The 23,903-nt window shown below is 43.5% G+C and overlaps 1 protein-coding gene across 6 annotated transcripts in view; it reads right to left on the bottom strand.

Annotated features, from left to right (window-relative positions):
• The window catches only part of uba6 (ubiquitin like modifier activating enzyme 6), a 329,252-nt gene that overhangs the window by 250,880 nt on the left and 54,469 nt on the right, over positions 1-23,903 (bottom strand). For all 6 annotated transcript variants that reach the window (XM_073024872.1, XM_073024863.1, XM_073024889.1 and 3 more), the window contains 3 exons: positions 22,911-22,939; positions 16,295-16,389; positions 9,555-9,666 (listed from right to left, as the gene is read on the bottom strand). In XM_073024872.1, coding sequence (XP_072880973.1) covers positions 9,555-9,666; positions 16,295-16,389; positions 22,911-22,939 — 236 coding nt within the window. The remainder of the gene's footprint in view (positions 1-9,554; positions 9,667-16,294; positions 16,390-22,910; positions 22,940-23,903) is intronic.

Here is a 23,903-nt window from a genome sequence, read left to right on the forward strand (position 1 = left end):
TGGTGGGGTGGAGGTGAGGGCAAGAGGAACCCTATCCCTGGTGGGGGTGGCGGAAGGGTGGGGTGAGGGGAGACGTGTGCGAAATGAAAGAGATGTGGCTGAGGGCAGTGTTGATGGTGGAGGAAGGGAAACCCTTTTCTTTGAAGATGGAGTTTTGGAATGAATAGCCTCATTATGAGAGCAGATGGCATTTTTACAAGTAACAGGTGGGACGAGGTATAGTCCAGGTAACTGTGAGAATCAGTGGGATTGTAATACACATTAGTGGATAAACTGTCATCAGAGAAAGAGGCAGAGAGATTGAGAAAGAGGGGGAGGTGTTGGAACAGGAGGAGGGAGACGGACGCCGGAGCTTGGGATGATGGCGCCGAATGGCAACTCCTTTGCTTGCATCTTTGGAAACAGCTCTATTTCTATCTTTAATATCTCTTTTTTCCCTTTTCAGGCTTCTTTTCAAGAACCTGACGTGGAGCTACACGCTGACCTTGGTTCTTTGTGGGAACAGGACTCGCTCTCAGGGCCTCACAACCAGCCACTTTTCAATATGCCGAGGATGCGTGCCTTCAGGGTGCCGGATTTTCGTGGCTCTGGATGTGGGCAGATTCAGTGCCATCGCAAGATATGTCATGGGAGTACACTGAAGATTGAAAGCAGCGACATGGCTGCTAGCAGTTTGCCCAGAGACGGGCACAGAGCTTGGAGAAAGCAATGCAAAAGGCTTCTAACACCATATATCGCGAGTGGCTTTGTCATGTCTCCCCTCCCACTGTGAAACCAGGACATCTCTTTTTCCCTTATTAGAGGGGGGGGAGGGGGAGAGAGGGGGAGGAGGGGGAGAGGGGGAGAGGGGGAGGAGGGGGGAGGGGGAGGAGGGGGGAGGGGGAGGAGGGGGGAGGGGGAGGAGGGGGGGAGGGGGAGGAGGGGGGAGGGGGGAGGGGAGAGCGAGAGAGAGAGAGAGACTGTTATGTCAAATTACTGGGTGAATGAGCAGTCTTTGGGGTACTGCAAGTCTGTATCTTTATTGATGCTTTGCTGCACATTTGAGTGCTCAGTGGAGGGTGCAGATGCTTTTCTGCTGGTGGGGGAGGGGAGGTAATCACTTTGCTGCTGCTTACGCGTGGGAGGGGGGAGCTGGGGGTTCTAACATTTAACTGTCATTCATGCTTTGGGGCACTCCTCTGCTTCGTGGATGTTGGTGAAGAAAAGAATTGTAGGATGTATATTGTATACATTTCTCTGACATTAAATGTACCAATTGAAACCTGTTGAAATGGACCACGTAAATTTGAGGGCAGGGTGGAAGTTGGAGTCAAAGTTGAAGCTTGGCATGGGTGCAGGAAGCAGCACCAATGTAGATGTTGATGTACCACAGGAAAAGTGGGAGAGTGACACCAGTGTAGGCTTGGAACATACAGTGCTCCACACAGCCAACAAAAAGGCAGGCACAGCTGGGACCCATGCAAGTGCCCACGGTTACACCTTTTGTTCAAAGGAGAATCATTGAGAGAGAGAGAACAAGTGAGGGAAACTGGTTAGGTCCAGTGTCCAGAAAAAAACGGACAGCTTTGAAGCCTTCCTGGTGGGGGATGGAGTTTTATAGGGACCGAACAGCCATAGTAAAAATAAGATGCTTATAAGACAGAGAACTTGAAATCCTAGAAAAGATCAAAAGTTTGTGATGTGTCACAGATGTAGGGAGGAAGGGGCTGAACTGGGGGGATAAAACTGAGGTGACCTATGCAGATGTGAGTTCAGTGGAGCAGTAACAAGCTGAAACAATGGGTGTACCTGGACAGTAGGTTTGCGGAGGTAGTAACGTGAGGTCCGGGATGAGGAAACTACGAGGTTGGTGTCAGTAGATGGAAGATCCCCAGAGCTAAAAAAGTCAGTGATGGCATTGGAGACAAAGGCTTCTGCTCCTTAGTGGGATCCTGTTCGAGGGATAACTAAGAGGAGGTATCTGACAGTTGTTGCTGGGCCTCAGCAAGGTTGTCAGTCTGCCAAACTACAACAGCACCTCTTTATCTCCTTATTTGATGGTGAGGTTAGGATTAGTGTGGAGGGAGAGGAGAGCAGACGTTCAGAAGGAGCAAAGTTGGAATTGGAGAGAGGGGTGGTGAAGTCAAGACAATTGATATCTCGTTGGCAGCTGGCAATGAAAAGATGCCAAACAGGCAGAAGACCAGAGCGGGGTGCTCGGGAAGAGGAGGAGGGCTGAAGACGGGAGAAGGGGTCACTGCTGTGGGGTGGAGGGTCATAGAAACATAGAAAACCTGCAGCACAATACAGACCTTCGGCCTACAAGGTTGTGGTGAACATATCCCTACCGTAGAAATTACTAGGCTTACCTATAGCCCTCTATTTTTCTAAGCTCCATGTACCTATCTAAAAGTCTCTTAAAAGACCCTATCAGATCCGCATCCACCACCTTTGTCGACAGACCATTCCACGCACTCACCACTCTCTGAGTAAAAAACTTACCCCTGACATCTCCTCTGTACCTATTCCCCAGCACCTTAAACCTGTGTCCTCTTGTGGCATCATTTCAGCCCTGGGAAAAAGCCTCTGACTATCCACACGATCAATGCCTCTCATCGTCTTATACATCTCTATCAGGTCACCTCTCATCCTCTGTCATGCTAAAGAGAAAAGGCCAAGTTCACTCAACCTATTCTCATAAGGCATGCTCCCCAATCCAGACAACATCCTTGTAGATCTCCTCTGCAGGCTTTCTATGGCTTCCACATCCTTCCTGTAGTGAGGCGACCAAAAATGAGCACAGTACTCCAAGTGGGATCTGCCCAGGGTCCTTTCTAGCTGCGACATTACCTCTCGGCTCCTAAATTCAATTCCACGATTGATGAAGGCCAATACGTACGCCTTTTTAAACACAGAGTCAACCTGAGCAGCTGCTTTCAGCGTCCTATGGCCTCGGACCCCAAGACCCCTCTGATCCTCCACACTGCCAAGAGTCTTACCATTAATACTATATTCTGCCATCATATTTGACTTACCAAAATGAACCACTTCACATTTGGGTTGAACATGGGTTCACATGGGTTGAACCCCATCTGCCAGTTCTCAGCCCAGTTTTGCATCTGATCAATATCCTGCTGTAACCTCTGACAGCCCTCCACACTATCCACAACACCTCTAACCTTAGTGTCATCAGCAAACTTACCAACCCATCCCCCATTTCCTCATCAAGGTTATCTATAAAAATCACGAAGAGTAAGGGTCCCAGAACAGATCCCTGAGGCACTCCACTGGTGACCCCATGCAGAATATGACCTGTTTACAACCATTCTTTGCCTTCGATCCACAAAGCAATGTCACCTTGGATCCCATGCCTCTTTACTTTCTCAATAAGCCTTGCACGGGGTACCTTATTAAATGCCTTGCTGAAATCCATATACACTACCTCCACTGCTCTTCCTTCATCAATATGTTGAGTCACATCCTCAAAAAATTCAATCAGGCTCGTAAGGCACCACCTGCCCCTGACAAAGCCATGCTGACTATTCCTAATCATATCATACCTCTCCAAAATGTTCATAAATATTGCCTCTCATGATCTTTTCCATCAACTTACCAACCACTAAGGTAAGACTCACTGGTCTATAATTTCCTGGGCTATCTCTACTCCCTTTCTTGAATAATAGAACAACATTCACAACCCTCCCATCCTCTGGAAACTCTCCCGTCCCCTTTGATCGCCAGAGGCTCAGCAATCTCCTCCCTCGCCTCCCACAGTAGTCTGGGGTGCATCTCATCCGAGCCCGGCAACTTATCCAACTTGATGCTTTCCAAAAGCTCCAGCACATCCTCTTTAATATCTACATGCTCAAACTTTTCAATCTGCTGCAACTCGTCACTATTATCACCAAGAGCCTTTTCCATAGTGAATAATGAAGTATTCATTAAGTACCTCTGCTATTTCCTCGGTTCCATACAGACTTTCCCATTGTTACATTTGATAGGTCCTATTCTTTCACATCTTATCCTCCTGCTCTTCACATACTTGTAGAATGCCGTGGGGTTTTCCTTTACCCTGTCTGCCTGGGCCTTCTCATGGCCCCATCTGGCTCTCCTAATTTCCTTCTTAAGCTCCTTCCTGTTACCCTTATAATCTTCTAGAACTCTAACTTTACCTAGCTCTCTGAACCTTTTGTAAGCTTTTCTTTTCTTCTTGACCAGATTTATTACAGCCTTTGTACACCACGGATCCTGTATCCTACCATAACTTCCCTGTCCATTGGAAAGTACCTGTGCAGAACTTCACACAAATATTCCCTGAACATTTGCCACATTTCTTCCATACTTTTCCTTGAGAACATCGGTTTCCAATTTAAGCTTCCAATTTCCTGCCTGATAGCCTCATAATTCCCCTTACTCCAATTAAACGCTTTTCTAACTTGTCTGTTCCTATCTCTCTCCAATGCTATTGTAAAGGAGATAGAATTATGATCACTATCTCCAAAATGCTCTCCCACTGAGAGATCTGACACCTGACCAGGTTCATTTCCCAATACCAAATCAAGTACAGCCTCTCATCTTGTAAACTTATATACATATTGTGTCATTAACCCTCCTGAACACACCTAACAAACTCCACCCCATCTAAACCCCTCGCTGTAAGGAGAAGCCAGTCTATATTTAGGAAATTAAAATCTCCCATCAAGACAACTCTTATTATTTCAACCTTCCAGGATCTGTTTCCCTATCTACTCCTTGTTATCCCTGTTATTACTGGGCGGCCTATAAAAAACACCAGTAAAGTAATTGACCCCTTTCTGTTCCTAATCTCCACCCACAGAAACTCCATAGACAATCCCTCCATGACACCTACCTTTTCTGCAGCCGTGACACTATCTCTGATCAACAGTGCCACACCCCCACCTCTTTTGCCTCCCTCCCTGTCCTTTCTGAAATATCTAAAACCTGGCACTTGAAGTAACCATTCCTGTCCCTGAACCATCCAAGTTTCTTTAATGACCACTACATCATATCTCTAAGTACTGATCACGCTCTAAGCTCATCCGCTTTGTTCAAACACTCCTTGGGTTAAAATAGACACATCTCAAACCTTTGATCCCATCTCTATCACCTGCCTATCCTCCCTCACACACTGTCTCCTATCTTTCTCTATTTGACAGCCAGATGCCTCTTCACCAGTCTCTTCAGTTTGGCACCTGGGAACATTTCTATCACATACAAACCTTTGATTTCTGTCCACACAAGCAGTCCTCACATGGCCTTTATCTTTCTCCACCTCACCATCTGCTCTAACACTCTGGTTCCCCTCCTTCTGCAAATCTAGTTTAAACCCCCCCGGATCAGCACTAGCTAACCTACCTGCAAGGATGTTAGCCCCCGTCCCGTCAGAACAGGTCCCACCTTCCCTGGAACAAAGACCAATTGTCCAGAAACATGAAGCCATTCCTCCTGCACCATCTCCTTAGCCACGTATTTTGCTGCATTGTCTTCCTATTTCTAGCCTCACTAGCACATGGCACAGGGAGCAATCCTGAGATTGCAACCCTGGAGGTCCTGTCCTTCAACTTTGCACCTAACTCCCTACACTCTCTTTGTAGGACCTCCTCCTTCTTCCTATCCACATCATTGGCCCCTACGTGGACCACAACATCTGGCTGGTCATTCTCCTTCCTGAGAATACCAAGAACTCAATCCGAGATATCGTGGACCCTGGCACCAGGGAGGCAACTGACCATCCAGGATTCTCGATCTCTCCGACAGAACCTCTTATCTGTCCCCCTAACTATCGAATCCCCTATCACAACTGCTGTCCTTTTTTCCCTCCTTCCTTTCTCAGCTGAGGGTCCAGTCTCGGTACCAGAGACGCAACCACTACAACTTGTCCCTGGTAGGTCATCCCCACCAACAGTATCCAAAACTGTATACTTATTGTTGATGGGAACAGCCACAGGGGTGTTCTGCTCTTCCTGTCTATTCCCCTTCCCTCTCCTGACAGTCACCCAGCTACCTGCCTCCTGACTTTTAGGGGTGACTATCTCCCCGAAACTCCTGTCTATTTCTGCCTCTGCCTCACGAATGATCCAAAGTTCATCCAGCTCCAGCTCCAGTTCCCTAACTCGGTTTGTCAGGAGCTGCAGCTGGATGCACCTTTTGCAGGTGTAGTTATCAGGGACAATTCTGCTGTTCCTGACTTCCCACATCCTGCATACGGAGCACTCGACTGCCCTAACTGCTGCCTCCATTACCTACTCCTAAGTTAATTAAATTAATTAAAGGAACTTACCTAGCCTTACCTCACTTGGAGTAAGCTCATCCTCAGCCTCTGCTCGCCAAAGCCTCAAAGCTCCACTCCTACCCTGAGCCACACACACCACTGGCCGCTCCTCTTCAGTTACCAATCCTTTTATTTGTCCCTGCCAATTACCTCACGAACCCTTCACTCCTCCTCTTCCTGCTGCAACAGTTTCTCGATCACACTGTCCCGGGTACCCGCTGCACATGCTTTTTTAAAGCACGCTCACCTCAGTTACTTCCCAGCACTCAGCACTCTCATGAGCCCTTCGCTCCTCCTCTTCCTGCTGCAACGGTTTCTCACTCACACTGTGATCAAAGTAAGCACAGAGATGGAGGCAGTAGAAGAAGAGTTTAGCATCGTGGCAGGCACTAATCTCACTGAGGTGTGAGTGCAAGGAGACAAAGGTGAGACCCGTACTGAGGACAGAACGTTCTGCTTCAGGGGGGAAGGTCTGAAGGGTTGGTGAAGACCCAGCATGGATGAGAGCTGGGATTGGGGGGGGGGGGGGTGGGGGAAGGATGTAGATTGTGTCAGAGGAGAGGGGAGGGTTGCAGTGTTCAGGGAAGGTGGGGTGAGAGGAAGATGGAGTCTCCAAGGGCAGTGGGACCTCTCCATGTCTCTGAACACATATTCTGGGAGAACTCCAGATAAAACTGAAGCACGAGGTCCTAAGGTCACCCCTCCTCACTCTTTCTTGGCTAATATTCTCTGGAAAACAAAACTGAATACCTCAAGAGACTGCTCTACCAAAGGGACATCACAACTGTTGTACTTACACCACCATCACGATCACTTACTGTGGCATGAAAAGCCATCCTGAGACTGGAAAAGCAATTCGGGGTAAAGCTACACATGCAATCATATATACATGGAAACAGAAAACCTACAGCACAATACAGGCCCTTTGGCCCACCAAGTTGTGCCGTACATGCCCCTACCTTAGAAATTACTAGGCTTACCTATAGCCCTCTATTTTTCTAAGTTCCATGTACCTATCCAAAAGTCTCTTAAAAGACCCTATTGTATCCGCCTCCACCACAAAGAAGGAACAGATTTGAATGGCTGCTTCTAATTCACGTTTATATGTTGTTTTGCTTAACAGTCATCTGTAGACCATATGTACTTCCTTTACCAACTGAGGACATGTATGTTCATTCCCACCCTCCAATTTTGCTGACAAAAGAGGGGTTCCAATTATACTCCCATCTTTTCTCACTTATGTTCCCACCGAGCCACATACCAGACTCTTAGTTTCTCATACCGAGATAGCCTATCACCAGAGATTCTTGGAGTCTACCAGCAAGTCAGTCAATCACAGTACCTGTTCACAATTATTTTTAAAAAAATGCCAATTCACATCTGTAAGAGTCTCTTTTTATCCTTAACTCTACTGTGTTAGCTGGATTCTGAATTTCTCTATTGAAATGTCCAGACTAATCCCTAAAAGCAAAATAATTATGGCTGCTTTTCTCCATCAATGGACCTTCTCACATTCTCTCACCTCACAGGAAATCATTATGTCTGTTCATTTGGTTTTATCTTTGAATGCTGGTGACCAGAAACTGATCATTATCTTCCTGGCTTCATGGTTGAAACTCTACAATCAGCTGCACTAAATATTCTCATCCTTTTCGACCTAAAATCTTTGACAAGGGTAACCAAAGAACATCACCTTCATTGTTTTCCTTCTGTTACTCAGCTGTCCGGCACTGCCCTTCTGATTCAAATGTGATCTATCAACTTTCCAAAATGTTTCATCATATTTTCCTTTCCAGTTCCATTGCTACATCTGTACAAACACCTCTGAGTACCTCAAATAACTATCCTAAACCACTCTTTAATCCCCATTATTACACTGCTCTGAAGTTTGCATCCCTTATCAAACACAAGGGATTAGATCAACTTTATCTTCAAATTCCAACCTAGCTAAGCAAACCAAAATATTCAGACAATAATGTGCATCCAGTACACGATCTCCATCAGCATAAGACTGTGTGCTTAGCCCTCCGCTCTACTCACTTTACACTTATGACTGTGTAGCTAAGCACAGCTCCAATGCCATATTTAAATTTGCTGATGACAACACTGTCACAGGCTGGTGATGAGTTAGCATATAGGATGGAGACTGAAAATCTGGCTGAGTGCTGTCATAACCACAATTTCTTACTCAATGTCAGCAAGACCAAGGAGCTGATTATAGACTTCAGGAGAAGGAAACCAGAGGTCCATGAACCAGTCCTCTGAGGATCAGAGGGTCATCAATTTTAAATTCCTTAGTGTTATTATTTCAGAAGACCAGACCTGGCTGGAGCCAGCACGTAAGAGCAATTACAATAAAAGTATGGCAGCTCCTCTACTTTCTCAGGAGTCTGAGAAGATTTGCCATGACATTTAAAACTTCGACAGACTTCAATGTAAGTATAATGTAGAGTATATTGACTGGTTGCATCATAGCCTTGTATAGAAACAGTAATGCCCTTGAATGGAAAATCCTACAAGTAGTGGATATGGCCCAGTCCACCATGAGTAAATCCCTCTCCACTATTGAGCACATCTACATGAAACACTGTCACAGGAAAACATCATTCATCATCAGGGTCCCCCACCACCCAGGATTTGCTCTCTCACTACTACCATGAGGAAGAGAGTACAGGACCCTCCGGACTCACACCACCACGTTCAAGAACAATTATTACCCATCAACTATCAGGCTCTTGAACCAAAGGGGATTACTTCATTCGACTTTACTTGCCCCATCATTGGAGTGTTCCCACAACTTATGGCCTCGCTTTCAAGGACTTATTTCATGTTCTCCATTTTATTACTCATTTATTTATTATTACTATTTCTTTCCTTTTGTACTTGCACAATTTGTGGTATTTTACACACTAGTTGAATGCCTAAGTTGATGCAGTCTTTCATGATTCTGTTATAATTATTATTCTATGGATTTACTGAGCATACGGGCAAGATAATGAACCTCAGGGTTATATATGGTGAACAGTTCTGTACTTTGATAATAAATTACTTCGGTCTTTGAAGGGTTCACTTTTTTTTACAATGGCAGAAATATTATTTTTATCAATTTGATAAATGTTCCAAAGACAACATAATCATGGGATAATTTCAGATATGAGCCAGCAAAGGCAGCTATTGATTTAGCGTAAAGTGAAATCAAGGCAAGAAATGAACTATAACGATTGCGTAACAACATTGTGTACCAGCACATCATGTCAAGCCTTAAATAAACTGCTTGATTTACCTGATATTGCTGCAGAAAGCTAAGATCTGTATTTTCATCCAGAAGAACGTTAGAAGAATCAACCCGGACGTATGGATTCAACTCTGCAAGTTGTAAAATTGTGGCCTTGGCTCTACAAATTATGATCAAAACATAATGTCACAATAAAATAATTAACATTCAGTTTCTTGGTTAAATTTTGTTGGATGTCTACAATGCCAGAAGTGGTGACAGGAATGAATAAAAAATACTCTTTTGACCAGAGATAAAGAACGATAATCAGCTTCCACATTGATTTAATTTAAAAAAATGCGCTGAAAGAAAAAGAAACAAATAACTGGTTTCAAAAGGATTTATATTTCTTAAACACGTAATTTAGGTTATTTTGAATATTTGCAAACCATTGGGTAGCAAAATTTGATTTCATATGTGTAGCCCACAAAGTTCATAGCCAAAAGGGAACAGAATCAAAATTACCGTAGTTGTTGAACTGGGACATAGATATTCTTAAACAACAGGGGCAGGGTGGAAGTGTTGAGAATCAGACAGACTGATGGGACCAGGCAGAAATGTGGAGAAAGCAGAGGACAGTAATAAATGAGCAAGGTAACTACTTGTTTGAGATTGTGCCATAAGATTTAAGCTCACCTGAAGGAGTATGTTCTGATGGAAAAATATCCAATTTGTTGTTTTTATTGTATTTTTTTCTTGTAATTACGTCATTCTTTATGCTAGCTTTTATGTTGTACACTCAATGGCCACTTTGTTAGGTACACCTGCTCATTAATACAAATATCTAATCATGTGGCAGCAACCCAATGCATAAAAACATGCATCGTGGTCAAAAGGTTCAGTTGTTGTTCAGACCAAACATCAGAATGGGGAAGAAATGTGATCTAAGTGATTTTGACTGTGGAATCACAGTTGGTTTAAGTATCTCAGAAACTCTCTGATCTCCTGGGATTTTCATGCATAATAGTCACTAGATTTTACAAAGAATGATGCAAAAAAAACAAATGTAACCCTCTCACTGGGGCTCGTAACAAACTTGGCATGTTAGCTAACTCTGGCTAACAGCCACAGGACTCATGGGTACCGACAAAAAGGCTTCCGTATGGTTTGGGTTCAACCAAAACAGGAAAATAGTGATATTCTGATTAGGGAACATTAATAGTGGTGAATGCTGTATAAATATTGCCCCATGCAAAGTTATTGTTCGGCAGGAAATAACAGATCATACAAAATTACAATGGAGTATAGTTACCAATATTTCGACTTTAACAGTTAACAAAAAAAAGAGAAAGGGCTCATTACAGTTAAATCAGTCTAAATGTTCACAAAAGCACTGGAGCTCGTTCTGTAGTAGTCGGGTGTATCACTTTACTCCTGGGCACTCAACCCCCATCACCAACCACGTTGAACTTCCCTTGAAGAACATCATGAACAAACTGGCTAATTCAGAATATTGGAACTCCCTCCTTAAAACCATTCATCTGCACAAAGCACTCCTTGCAATAGGATCTCCCCTGTGGGTGGGATTCTCCAAGTGTCTTCCCTTGTGCCTTTCTCCACACCTCCTCACAGGAAGACCCCAAAACAGATTACTGTCATTCAGAAATCTGATCCTGCCCAGCTCTCTCGAATCTTCCATCATAACATACTGAGCAAAAAGTTACAACATGTAGAAGACAAATCAAGACATGTACCATGCCACAACATTCCTAAGTGCAGCAAATAGCTCCTTATCTCCTACTGAAACCAAAACACTAGTCTATGAAGCTTGCTAACAGAACACACTGTGTTTGCAGAAAACTGTAAAAATAATACACCTCACAGCACAGCAGTAGAAATTTTAACCAAGGCATAACACAAAAAAAACCCCCAGTGAGCAACAGTTTTGTGGGAGAGATCAGAGAAGAATGGATAAACTGGTTCAAGCTGGCAGGAAGGTGACTTGTAACTTGTAGTGTATTTGGTGCTACATTTCTGCAGATTTTTGTCTGAAAAGTTGAAGTGTGAATCAATCATTGCTCACAGCTTTCTTTCCAGGCTGGTCTGACCAGTTATTATATAATAGTAACAGCTATAGTTCCTTCAGATAAGCACCTATTTCTTTCCTCATTTACTACTTATTTGGTCATAGACCACTGCAGCATAGAAACAGGCCTTACTGAAGTCCATGTAGACAACATCCACTGCCTTCCCTTAATCCACTTTCCTGGTAACCTCCTCATGAAACTCTAATAGCCAGAGTGGTAGTAGATGGTTGCCTCTTTGACTAGAGGCCTGTATCTAGTGGAGTGGTGTAGATATCAGTCTGTTATTGTTTGTCATCTATATCAATAATCTAAATGATAATGTGGTAAACTGGATCAGCAAATTCGGGGATGACACCAAGATTGGGGTGTAGTGATCAGCAATAAAGACTATCAAAGTTTGCAATGGGATCTGAACCAGCAGGAAGAATGGGAAACATCAAACTTACTGGCCTATAATTTCCCAGTTTACTTTTAGAGCCTTTTTTAAACAACAGAACAACATGAGCTATCTTCTAATCCTCCGGCACCTCACCCATAGGTACCGACATTTAAATATATCTGCCAGGGCTCCTGCAATTTCAACACTAGTCTCATTCAAGCTCCGAGGGAATACCATCAGGTCCTGGGGATTTATCTACTCTGATTTACCTCAAGATAGCAAGCACCACCTCCTCTTCAATCTGTACAGGTTCCATGACCTCACTACATGTTTGTCTTATTTCCATTGACTCCATGCCTGTTTCCTTAGTAAATAGACGCAAAACATTTAAGATCTCCCCCATTTCTTTCAGTTCCATATATAGCTGACCACTCTGATCTCCAAGAGGACCAATTTTATCCCTTACTATCTTTTTGCTCTTAATATACGTGTAGAATCTCTTTGGATTATCCTTCACCTTGACTGCCAAAGCAACCTCATATCTTCTTTTAGCCCTCTTGATTTCTTTCTTAAGTTTTTTTTTGCATTTTTTATACTTCTCAAGCACCTTATTTGCTTCCTGTTTCCTATACATGTCATACATCTTCTTTACCAGAGTTCCGATATCCCTTGAGAACCAAGGTTCCTTATTCTTAATCACTTTGCCTTTAATCCTGACACAAAAGTACAAACTCTGCACTCTCAAAATTTCTCCTTTGAAGGCCTCCCACTTACCAATCACATCCTTGCCAGAGAACAACCTGTCCCAATCCACGTTTTTTCGATCCTTCCTCATTTCTTCAAATTTGGCCTTTTTCCAGTTTAGAATCTCAGCCTGAGGACCAGATCTATCTTTATCCATGATCAACTTGAAACTAGTGGTGTTATGACCACTGGAACCAAAGTATTCCCCTACACATACTTCTGTCACCTGTGCAACCTTGATTCCTAATAGGAGATCATCCTCATTGATTTAGAAAACTTTCCTGAACACATTTTACAAACTCTAACCTGTCTAGACCTTTAACAGTATGGGAGTCCCAATCAATATGTGGAAAATTAAAATCCCCTACTATCACAACTTTGTTTCCTGCAGTTGTCTGCTATCTCTCTGCAGATTTGCTCTTCCAATTCTTACCGCCTATTGGGTGGTTTATAATACAACCCCTTTGTCATACCTGTCCTGTTTCTCAACTCCACCCATATGGCCTCAATAGACAAGCCCTCTAATCTGTCCTGCCTGAGCACTCCTGTAACATTTTCCCTGACTAGAAATGCCACCCCCCCCCCCCCACCCTTCATTCCTCTGCCTCTATCACATCTGAAACATCAGAACCCTGGAACATTAAGCTGGCAGTCCTGTCCCCCCGTAGCCAAGTTTCACTGATAGCTATAATGCCGTAATTCCATGTGTCAATCCACACCCTCAGCTCGTCAGCCTTCCCCACAATACTCCTCGCATTGAAGTGGACACTCCTCAGAAGATTATTATCACCACACTTCCAATTGTGACTTAGTGAACTTTTAACATAATTTATTTTCACTCCCACCCCACTATCTGCTCTGGCACTCTGGTTCCCATCCCCTCCAAATCTAGTTTAAACCCTCCCCAATAGCACTAACAAACCTCCCTGCAAGGATAATAGTCCCCTTGTAGTTCAGGTGTAACCTGTCTCTCTTGTACAGGTCCCACCTGCCCAGAAGAGGTCCCAGTTTTCCTGAAATCTGAAACCCTACCCCTATACCAGTTCCTCAGCCATGTGTTCATCCTCCAGGAACTGTTGCAACATTAAAGAGATATTGGAAAGATGAATAAAAAGGAAGAGGCTTGGAGGATTAAGGATTAATGCAAAGAACTGGGAGTAATGTGGAGGATGCTGTGGTCACAAAGTACCTGTTTGGCCAAATGGCCTGTTTTCATATTTCCACTCTATGGTTCTCTAAAGGCTATGCTGTGAGGTATTTTTATTTTAACACTTTTCTGCAAAAGCAGTTGTGTACTGCTAGTAAGAGTGTTTTGGCTTCTGCTAAAGGAGCCATGTTGTCCAACTTCTCAATGTTTTGTCAGCCAAACAGGATTGTCTTGGTACATGTTGTAACTTTCTGCCCAGTGAGATGCCATAGAACATTCAAGAGGGCTGGATGGGATTAGATTTCTGAAGGTCAGTCTGGTTTGGGGTCTTTTGGCGGGAGCTGCAAAGCAGGGCACAAAGGAAGATGCAGAATGCCACTTGAGAAGGAGAGACCCCATTGTAAGCAGTGCTTAGCGCAGACAAATAATTCTAAGGAGGAAGTGCCAATATTCCTGAGTTAGCCAGTTCATTCAAGATGGTCTTCTAGGCAAGTTCAAATTCTGACTGGTGTCTTTAAAGCAGAACATGGGTTTAGCGCGAGTAAAGCGATACACCTGACTACTCCAGATACGAGTTCCAACGTCTATTTGCACATTGGGTTGGTTTAAATGTAATGGGCCCTTTTCTTTCTTTTCCTGTTAACCATTTGATAAAGTTGAAAAACTGGTAAATAAACTCTCTTAATAATTTTACACTGATGTACGATCTGTCATTTCTTGGTGAGCAATAATTGTGTATGGGGAAGAATTTACACTGCATTTGCTACAATCAATGTTTCTTATTTAGAACATCCTAACTTTCCTGTTTGGTTGAGCCCCAAATCATAATGGTCCTAGATGTATATTGCTTACAAAGCTGGCTTTCTCACCGCTGAGTCACATGGATGTTAGCAGAGTTAGCTAACAAGTTTGTACACGAGCCCAATGAGAGCGTTGCATACATTTCATTACTTTTGTATAATCGCCTGTGTATAGATTCTCAGTAACCTAAAGTATATTTGGTTCTATATTTATGTTGATCAAAGTTGAGAACTTAAAATCTGAGGATACACATTGAATCAAAAGTACAGGCAGTTAAACAGAGAAGGTAGGATGGTTCCATTGCTAAAAAAAAAAATGAAATGAAATAGAGAGAGGTGACATTACATCAGAAGATGTAGAATTCGTATAGGTAAGAGTTAAGAAACTGCAAGGGTAAAAAAAACCGATGGGAGTTAAGACTGCATATATGCCTCTGAATAGTAGCCAGGATGTGGTATACAAATTATAACAGGAAAAAAAAGACGTAAAAAGGCAATGCTACAATAGTCATGGGAGATTTCAATATCCAGGTAGATTGGGAAAATCAGGCTGGTGTTGGATTCAAAGGAAGGAAATTTTCAGAATGCCTACAAGATGAGCTTTAGAGCAGCTCATGATTGAGCCCACTAAGGGATTAGCTATTCTGGATTGGATGTTATGCAATGAACTGGAATTGATTAGAGAGCTTAAGGTGAAGGAACCCTGGGGAGCCAGTGATCATATCTGATAGAATTCATCCAGCAGTTTGACGGGGAGAAGCTAAAGTCAGATGTATCAGTATAACAGTTGAATAAAGGGAATCACAGAGGCATGAGAGAGGAGCTGGCCAAAGTTGATTGGAAGGCGACACTAGCAGGATGAATACAGTTCAGAGCAGCAATATCTGGAGTTTCTGGGAGTAATTCAGAAGACGCAGAACAGATATATCTCAAAGCAAAAGTAGTATTCTTAAGAGCGGGTGAAGCAACCTGGCTGACAAGGGAATTCAGAGACAGAATAAAAGCAAAAGAGAGGGCATGCATATAACAAAAATCAGTGGGAAGTTAAAGAATTGGGAAACTTTTAAAAATCAACAGAAGGAAACTAAAAATGAGAAAAATAATAAATATGAAATTAAGCCAGCCAATAATATAAAATAGGATACTAAAATATTTTTTTCAGGTATATAAAGTAAAAGTGAGGCAAAATGTGGATATGAGATTGCAGGAAAATTACACTGGAGAGCTAGTAACAGGGACAAAGAAATGGTGGACAAATTTAGTAAGTATTTTACATCAGTCTTTACTGTGGAAACCGCCAATAGTATTCCAGAAACAATGCCAGAAGACATGTGAATGGGGTTGAGAGGGGTAATAAATCAGCTATGATTAAATAGCAGAGTAGACTCAATGGGCTGAATGTCCTAATTTTGCTCCGATGTCTTGGAGCCTCATGGTCTTATAACTTTTCAATAACACTTTGGATTTCTTGTTACTTAATACAGGTGTACTTGAACATAAACAGTACAGCATAAGAAAGGGTATTTGGGCCATGATGTTGTGCCAAAACATGTTAATTGAATTGGGACACAGAAATCAAGTTGAACTGTGTGTAACTGAATGGATTAATGCTATTTTTGTTTCAGCTCCGGTCAGAGTTATGCAGTGCTCACCTGTTTCTTTGACTAGTAACATCATTCTCTTGCAGAAAGAAATTAGACCCCAGGTCCACAGTTTCAGATGGCTTGGTGTCATGGATGGTAAGTGCCTAGTCCAGGGTAAAAGAACAATGTTTAGGTGTCATTATATAGAAAATATCAAACACAAATATCTTGAGTTAAAATTTTATGTTTTCCATGGTGTCATTATCATTTTCTTTTCCTACTTGCTTTCATATGTGGAAAAGGACTGCAAAACAAATGTTATTTGGATCTTTCAACACACGGTATCCTGCAGTTTGTGGGGAAATGGTAGACAAACAGAGGTCTGACAAGTAAACTGTTTAAATCTTCACTGAAGAAAAAAGGCAGAGAAATAAAGAAATAGAAAAAAAATTGCAGAAAAAACAGAGTGAAAGCAATTTATATTGTTTTGGTTTGATCAAAAAGGTAACAAAGCACTTAGTTCTTGTCAAATCTCAAACAAGAGAAATCTGCAGATGCTGGAAATCTAAGCAACTCACACAAAATGCTGGAGAAACTCAGCAAAACAGGCAGCATCTCTAAAGAAAAAAGTACAGTTGACGTTTCAGGCCGAGACCCTTCAGCAAGTTCTACTCTTGTCAAAGCTTTGTTACTTCATACCAAAAAGCATAAATTGTTTCAGAAAGAACTGCACATTACTCCATTTATCACAGGCAGAAAATAATTCAAACAATAAATTTACATATTTATTGATGGTAGTTTGCCTCCCAAGTGCCAGGGTCCAAGATGTTTCTGATCACATCCACGATATCCTGAAGTGGGAAGGTGAACAGCCAGAGGTCGTGGTACATATTGGTACCAACGACGTAGGTAGGAAAAGGAAGGAGGTCCTGAAAACAAACTACAGCGAGTTAGAAAGGAAGTTGAGAAGCAGGACCTCAAAGGTAGTAATCTCGGGATTACTGCCTTTGCCACGCGACAGTGAGGAAAGGAATAGAGTGAGGTGGAGGATAAATGCGTGGCTCGGATTGGAGCAGAGGGCAAGGATTCAGATTTCTGGATCATTGGGACCTCTTTTGGGGCAGGCGTGACTTGTACAAAAAGGACAGATTGCACTTGAATCCCAGAGGTCCAATATCCTGGCGGGGAAGTTTGCTAAGGCTATTGGAGAGAGTTTAAACCTGAATTGCTGGGGGGTGGGAACCGAACTGAAGAGACGGAGGAAGGGGCGGTTGGCTCACAAATAGAGAGAGCTTGGAGACAGTGTGAGAAGGAAGATAGGCCGGTGATAGAGAAGGGATACGCTCATACCAATAGTTTGAGATGTGTCTATTTTAATGCAAGAAGCATCATGAAAGCAGATCAGCTTAGAGCATGGATCAGTACTTGGAGCTATGATGTTGTGGCCATTACAGAGACTTGGATGGCTCAGGAGCAGGAGTGGTTACTTGGAGTGCCAAGCTTTAGATGTTTCAGAAAGGACAGGGAGGGAAGCAAAAGAGATGGGGGTGTGGCACTGCTGATCAGATATAGTGTGATGGCCGCAGAAAAGGAGGAAGTCATGGAGGGATTGAATACTGAGTCTCTGTGAGTGGAAGCTAGAAACAGGAAGGCGGTCAATAATTCTACTGCGTGTTTTTTTACAGACCGCCCAATAGTAACAGGGACATCAAGGGGCAGATAGGGAGACAGATTCTGCAAAGGTGTAATAATAAGAGTTGTTGTGGTGGGAGATTTTAATTTCCCAAATATTCATTGGCATCTCACAAGAGCAAGGGGTTTAGATGGGGTGAAGTTTGTGAGGTGTGTTCAGGAAGGTTTCTTGATGCAATATATAGATATAATAGGAGAGGCTGTACTTTTGATCTCATATTGGAAAATGAACCTGGTCAGATGTCAGGTCTCTCAATGGGAGAACATTTTGGAAATAGTAATCACAATTTTACGTCCTTTACCATAGCATTGGAGAGGGATAGGAACAGACAAGTTAGGGAGGTGTTTAACTGGAGTAAGGGGAAATATGAAGTTATCAGGCAGGAACTTGGAAGCATAAATTGGGAACAGATATTCTCAGGGAAATGTACAGGAGAAATGTGGCAAATGTTCAGGGGGTATTTGCGTGGAGTTCTGCATTGGTACGTTCCAATGAGACAGGGAAAAGATGGTAGGGTACAGGGACCGTGGTGTACAAAGGCTGTTGAAAATTTAATCAAGAAGAAAGGCTTACGAAAGGTTAAAAAAACTAGGTAATGATAGAGATCTAGAAGATTATAAGGTGATCAGGGAGATAAGAATAAAATTAGGAGAGCCAGGTGAGGCCATGAGAAGGACTTGATGGGCAGAATTAATGAAAACCCCAAGGCAGTCTACAAGTATGTGAAGAGCAAAAGGATAAGACATGAGAGAATAGGACCAATCACGTGTGATAGTGGAAAAGCATGTAGGGAACCGGAGGAGGTAGCTGAGGTACTTACTGAATACTTTGCTTCAATATTCACTATGGAAAAGGATCTTGGCGATTGTAGGGATGACTTACAATGGACTGAAAAGCTTGAGCATGTAGATATTAAGAAAAAGGATGTGCTGGAACTTATGGAAAGCATCAAATTAGATAAGTCGCTGGGACCGGATGAGATGTACCCCAAGCTACTCTGTGGGAGGCTAGGGAGGAGCTTGCTGAGCCCCTAGCATTGATCTTTGCATCATCAATGGGGACAGGGGGAGGTTCCAGAGGATTGGAGGGATGAAGATTATTCAAGAAAGGGAGTAGAGATAGCCCAGGAAATTATCAGAATCAGAATCAGAATCAGACTTTAATCGCCAAGTACCTATGCACATACAAGGAACTTACTTCCGGCAGATGTTGTCTCTCTGCTCATAACAATAATAATGATAAATATAAATGAAAATATAAATTATACATACAGGTAGTGCAATCCAAGTAATAGTTAGCCGACAGTTAACCGGCAGTTAACTGTTCAGCAAAGTGACCGCAGTAGGGAAAAAACTTCTCCAGTGCCTATTAGTCTTAGTCGGGAGGGATCTGAAGCGCCTACCAGATGGAAGCAGATCAAACAGTCTGTGCGCAGGATGGGAGGAGTCCTTTATGATGTTCCCCGTCCTCTTCTTCAACCTGGAAGAGTACAGGTCCACAATAGAGGGCAGGGAGGCTCCAATGATGTGCTCGGCAGTCCTCACTGTGCGCTGTAGTCTGGTTCTATCCTGCTTGGTGGCGGCTCCAAACCACACAATGATGGAGGTGCACAGGACAGACTCAATGACTGCAGTGTAGAACTGCAGCAGCAATTCCTGAGGCAGACCGTATTTCCTCAAGAGCCGCAGGAAATACATCCGCTACTGGGCCTTCTTCAGGATGGAGCTGATGTTCTGCTCCCACTTCAGATCCTGAAAGATGGTGGTTCCCAGGAACCTGAAGTTCTCCACGGTGGACACAGGGCTGCTGAGGACTGTGAGGGGAGACATAGAGGGGGGATGTCTCCTGAAATCCACTATCATCTCTTTTGTCTTGAGCGTGTTCAGCTCCAGATTGTTCCGACTGCACCAGAGCGCCAGTTGGTCCACCTGCTGTCGATATGCAGACTCATCACTATTCTGGATGAGTCCGATGACAGTAGTGTCGTCTGCAAACTTCAAAAGCTTCACATAGGGGTTGGAGGAGGTGCAGTCATTGGTGTAGAGGGAGAACAGCAGTGGAGAGAGGACACACCCCTGGGGGGCGCCGGTGTTGGTGATTCAAATATCCGAGGTGACCTGTCCCATCCTTACCTGCTGACTTCTGTTGGTCAGGAAGCTGTAAATCCAATCGCAGAGGTCAGGTGGCACAGTAAGGTGAGACAATTTGGAACAGAGGGTATGAGGGACGATGGTGTTAAACACCGAACTGAAATCCACAAACAGCATCCGAGCATAGGTCCCAGGACGATCCAGATGTTGCAGGATATAGTGCAGTCCCAGGTTGACTGCATCGTCTACTGACCTATTTGCCCGGTGGCAAACTGCAGGGGATCAGCAGGCTGCTGGTGAGGGTCTTCAGGTGGTTCAACACCAAGCGCTCAAAGGATTTCATGACTACAGATGTCAGTGCGACAGGTCTGTAGTCATTCAGTCCTGTGATGGTGGGTTTCTTGGGGGTTTCTTGGTGGGTTTCTAGCAAGTCTGACTTCAGCTGATGTAGAATAGTGGTCATCAACCTTTTTAAGCCCAAGATCCCCTACCTCGGCCTTAGTGAAAGGCAAGACCGACCCCAGATCGATTAGTTACACGCATGCACACCAGGGCAGAAAAGACCGGAAGTAAAACCCCACAACCCGGAAACAATCTCTCAACAGTATTTGTGTATTTATTTTTATTTTTCGGGATCTACTGGGAAAGTCTCAAAGATCGACGGGTTGGCGACCACTAATGTAGAAGATCCTGAGAGGCTGGATCTAAGAATATTTGGAGAGACATAATATGATTAGGAATAGTCAGCATGGCCTTACAAACCTGACTGAATTTTTTGAAGATGTGACTAAACACATTGATGAAGGTAGAGCAGTAGACGTAGTGTATATGGATTTCAACAAGGCATTTGAAAAAGTGCCCCATGCAAAGCTTATTGAGAAAGTAAGGAGGCATGGGATCCAAGGGGACCTTGCTCTGTGGATCCAGAATTGGCTTGCCCACAGGATGCAAAGAGTGGTTCTAGACAGGTCATATTCTGCATGGAGGTCGGTGACCAGTGGTATGCCTCAGGGATCTGCTCTGGGACCCTTACTTTTCGTGATTTTTATAAATGACCTGGATAAGGAAATGGAGGAATTGTTAGTAAATTTGCTGATGACACAAAGGTTGGCAGAGTTGTGGATAATGTGGAGGGCTGTCAGGTTACAACGGGAAATCGATAGGATGCAAAACTGGGCTGAGTAACATCAGATGGAGTTCAACCCAGATAAGTGTGAGGTGGTTCATTTGGTAGGTCAAATATGATGACAGAATATAGTATTAAATGTAAGACTCTTGGCAGTGTGGAGGAGCAGAGGGGTCTGAGTCCACAGGACACTCAAAGCTGCTGTGCAGGTTGACCGTGTGGTTAAGAAGGTATATAGTGCATTGGCTTCATCAACCATGGGACTGAGTTCAAGAGCCGAGAGGTAATGTTACAGCTGTATAGAACACTCGTCAGACCCCACTTAGGAGTACTGTGCTCAGTTCTGGTCACCTCACTACAGGAAGGATATGGAAACTATAGAAAGGGTACAGAGGAGATTTACAAGGATGTTGTCTGGTTGGGGAGCATGCCTTCTGAGAATAGGTTGAGTGAACATAGAATAGTACAGCACTGTACAGGCCCTTTGGCCCACAATGTTGTACCAACCCTTAAACCCTGCCTCCCATAGATCCTATCTCTAAGAATCTATTCCAACAGCTTTCCCACCACAGACATAAGGCTCACTAGTCTATAATTACCTGGACTATCCCTCCTTACTTTTTTGAACAAGGGAACAACATTCGCCTCCCTCCAATCCTCCAGTACCATTCCCGTGGACAACGAGGACATAAAGATCCTTGCCAGAGGCTCAGCAATCTCTTCCCTCGCCTCGTGGAGCAGCCTGGGGAATATTCCATCAGGCCCCGGGGACTTATCCGTCCTAATGTATTTTAACAACTCCAACACCTCTTTTCCCTTAATATCAAAATGCTCCAGAACTTCAACCTCACTCAGATTGTCCTCACCGTCATCTAGTTCCCTCTCATTGGTGAATACCGAAGAAAAGTATTCATTGTAGACCTCGCTCACTTCCACAGCCTCCAGGCACATCTTCCCACCTTTATCTCTAATCATTCCTACCGATTAGAGATAAAGGTGAACTCGGACTTTTTTCCTTGGAGCCTAAGAGGATGAGAGGTGACCTGATAGAGGTGTATACGAGGCATTGATCTTATGGATAGTCAGAGGCTTTTTCCCAGGGATGAAAAGGTTGCCACAAGAGTACACATCTTTAAGATGCTGGGGAGTAGGTACAGAGGAGATGTCAGAGAGTGGTGAGTGCGTGGAATGGGCTGCCAGAAACAGTGGTGGAGGCGGATACGATAGGATCTTTTAAGAGACTTTTAGGTAGGTACATGGAGCTTAGTAAAATAGAGGGCTATAGGTAAGCCTAGTAATTTCTAAGGTAGGGACATGATTGGCACAACTTTGTGGGCCGAAGTGTCTGTATTGTGCTGTAGGTTTTCTATGTGACCTGATAGAGGTGTACAAGATGATGAGAGGCATTGATCGTGTGGATCGTCAGAGGGCTGAAATGGCTAGCACGAGAGGGCAAAGTTTAAAGTGCTTGGAAGTAGGTACACAGGAGATGTCAGGGGTAGTTTTTCTTTTTATAAACACAGAGGATGATGAGTGCGTGGAATGGTCTGCTGGCGACAGTGGTGGAGGCAGATAAGATAGGGTCTTTTAAGAGACTTCTGGATAGATACCTGGAGCTTAGAAAATACAGGGCTATGGGTAACCCTAGGTAATTTCTTGGGTAAGGACATGATCGGCACAGCTTTGTAGGCCGAAGGGCCTGTATTGTGCTGTAGGTTTTCTATATTTCTATACACCTTAAGTGGAGTGTTTTGAACTTATTAAGATTGACCCTACCTTTACACCTGCAAGAATAATGTTCTTCGCTGCAAAGAAACAAATAAGTTCCTGTTAATTTGCCATATATAAACTTAACCCAGGTAGCAGTTAAAAAGTTTTATTTTGACATTAATATGTACCAATTATAAAACACTAATTTATTAGAAACATTGAAATTAAACAATATGTTTAGCTTACAGAAAACATACACTAGTACAGCATAGGAACAGGCTCTTCAGCCCACAATGTTGTGCTGAACCAATTAAATCAGTAATTGAATAGCCAACTAAACTAGTCCCTTTTGGCTACATTATATCCATATCATTCCATTTCTCTCACATTCATTAAAAAGTTCAAAGTACATTTTATGGTCAAAGTATGTACACCTTATACAACATTGAGTTTAGTCTTCATAAAGGCAGCTACAAGACAAAGAAACCCAGTAGAATCAATTAAAAACAAAAGACCACTGTCCAAGCCCCCCATATGCAGTTAGAGGAAACAAAACAAATAGTGCAAACAATAAAAGCAAAATAACAGCTTTCAGAACTGAAGTTCACTAAGCCAGGCATCACTGCAGCAAATTCAGAAGTCTGCTGGTTGCAGGCCAAGGCCTCAGTCCAATAGAGAGGTGAGCCAACAGTGCAGAGCTGCGAATCAATTCAGCCTATCTCTTGCCTCTGATCCCGACATCCAGCCATTTCAATCTAGCCTGGTGCTTAAATCATCCAAACCTCGTGCTGTTCCTTGCCCACGGGCTCAGGCTCTGCTGCTTCGATATGGCTAGCACCTGACCTTTCCATTTCTGCTCAGCTCTTAAATGGATCAAACCTCTGATCTTTTCTTGCTGCATCAAATTGTCTTTAAGTCTGCTCAAGCAACTCCAGTCTGGACACGCTGCAAACGTTCTGCCCTGTGAGACGCCAGCCATGCCACACCACAAAAATGCCAGATTGTACAGATAATTCAGCTCTACTTCAACAGGGAGCCATGGGCTTGTTTGCAATGATC

This window comes from Hemitrygon akajei, chromosome 2 (assembly GCF_048418815.1).
Source record: "Hemitrygon akajei chromosome 2, sHemAka1.3, whole genome shotgun sequence".
NCBI lineage: Eukaryota > Metazoa > Chordata > Chondrichthyes > Myliobatiformes > Dasyatidae > Hemitrygon > Hemitrygon akajei.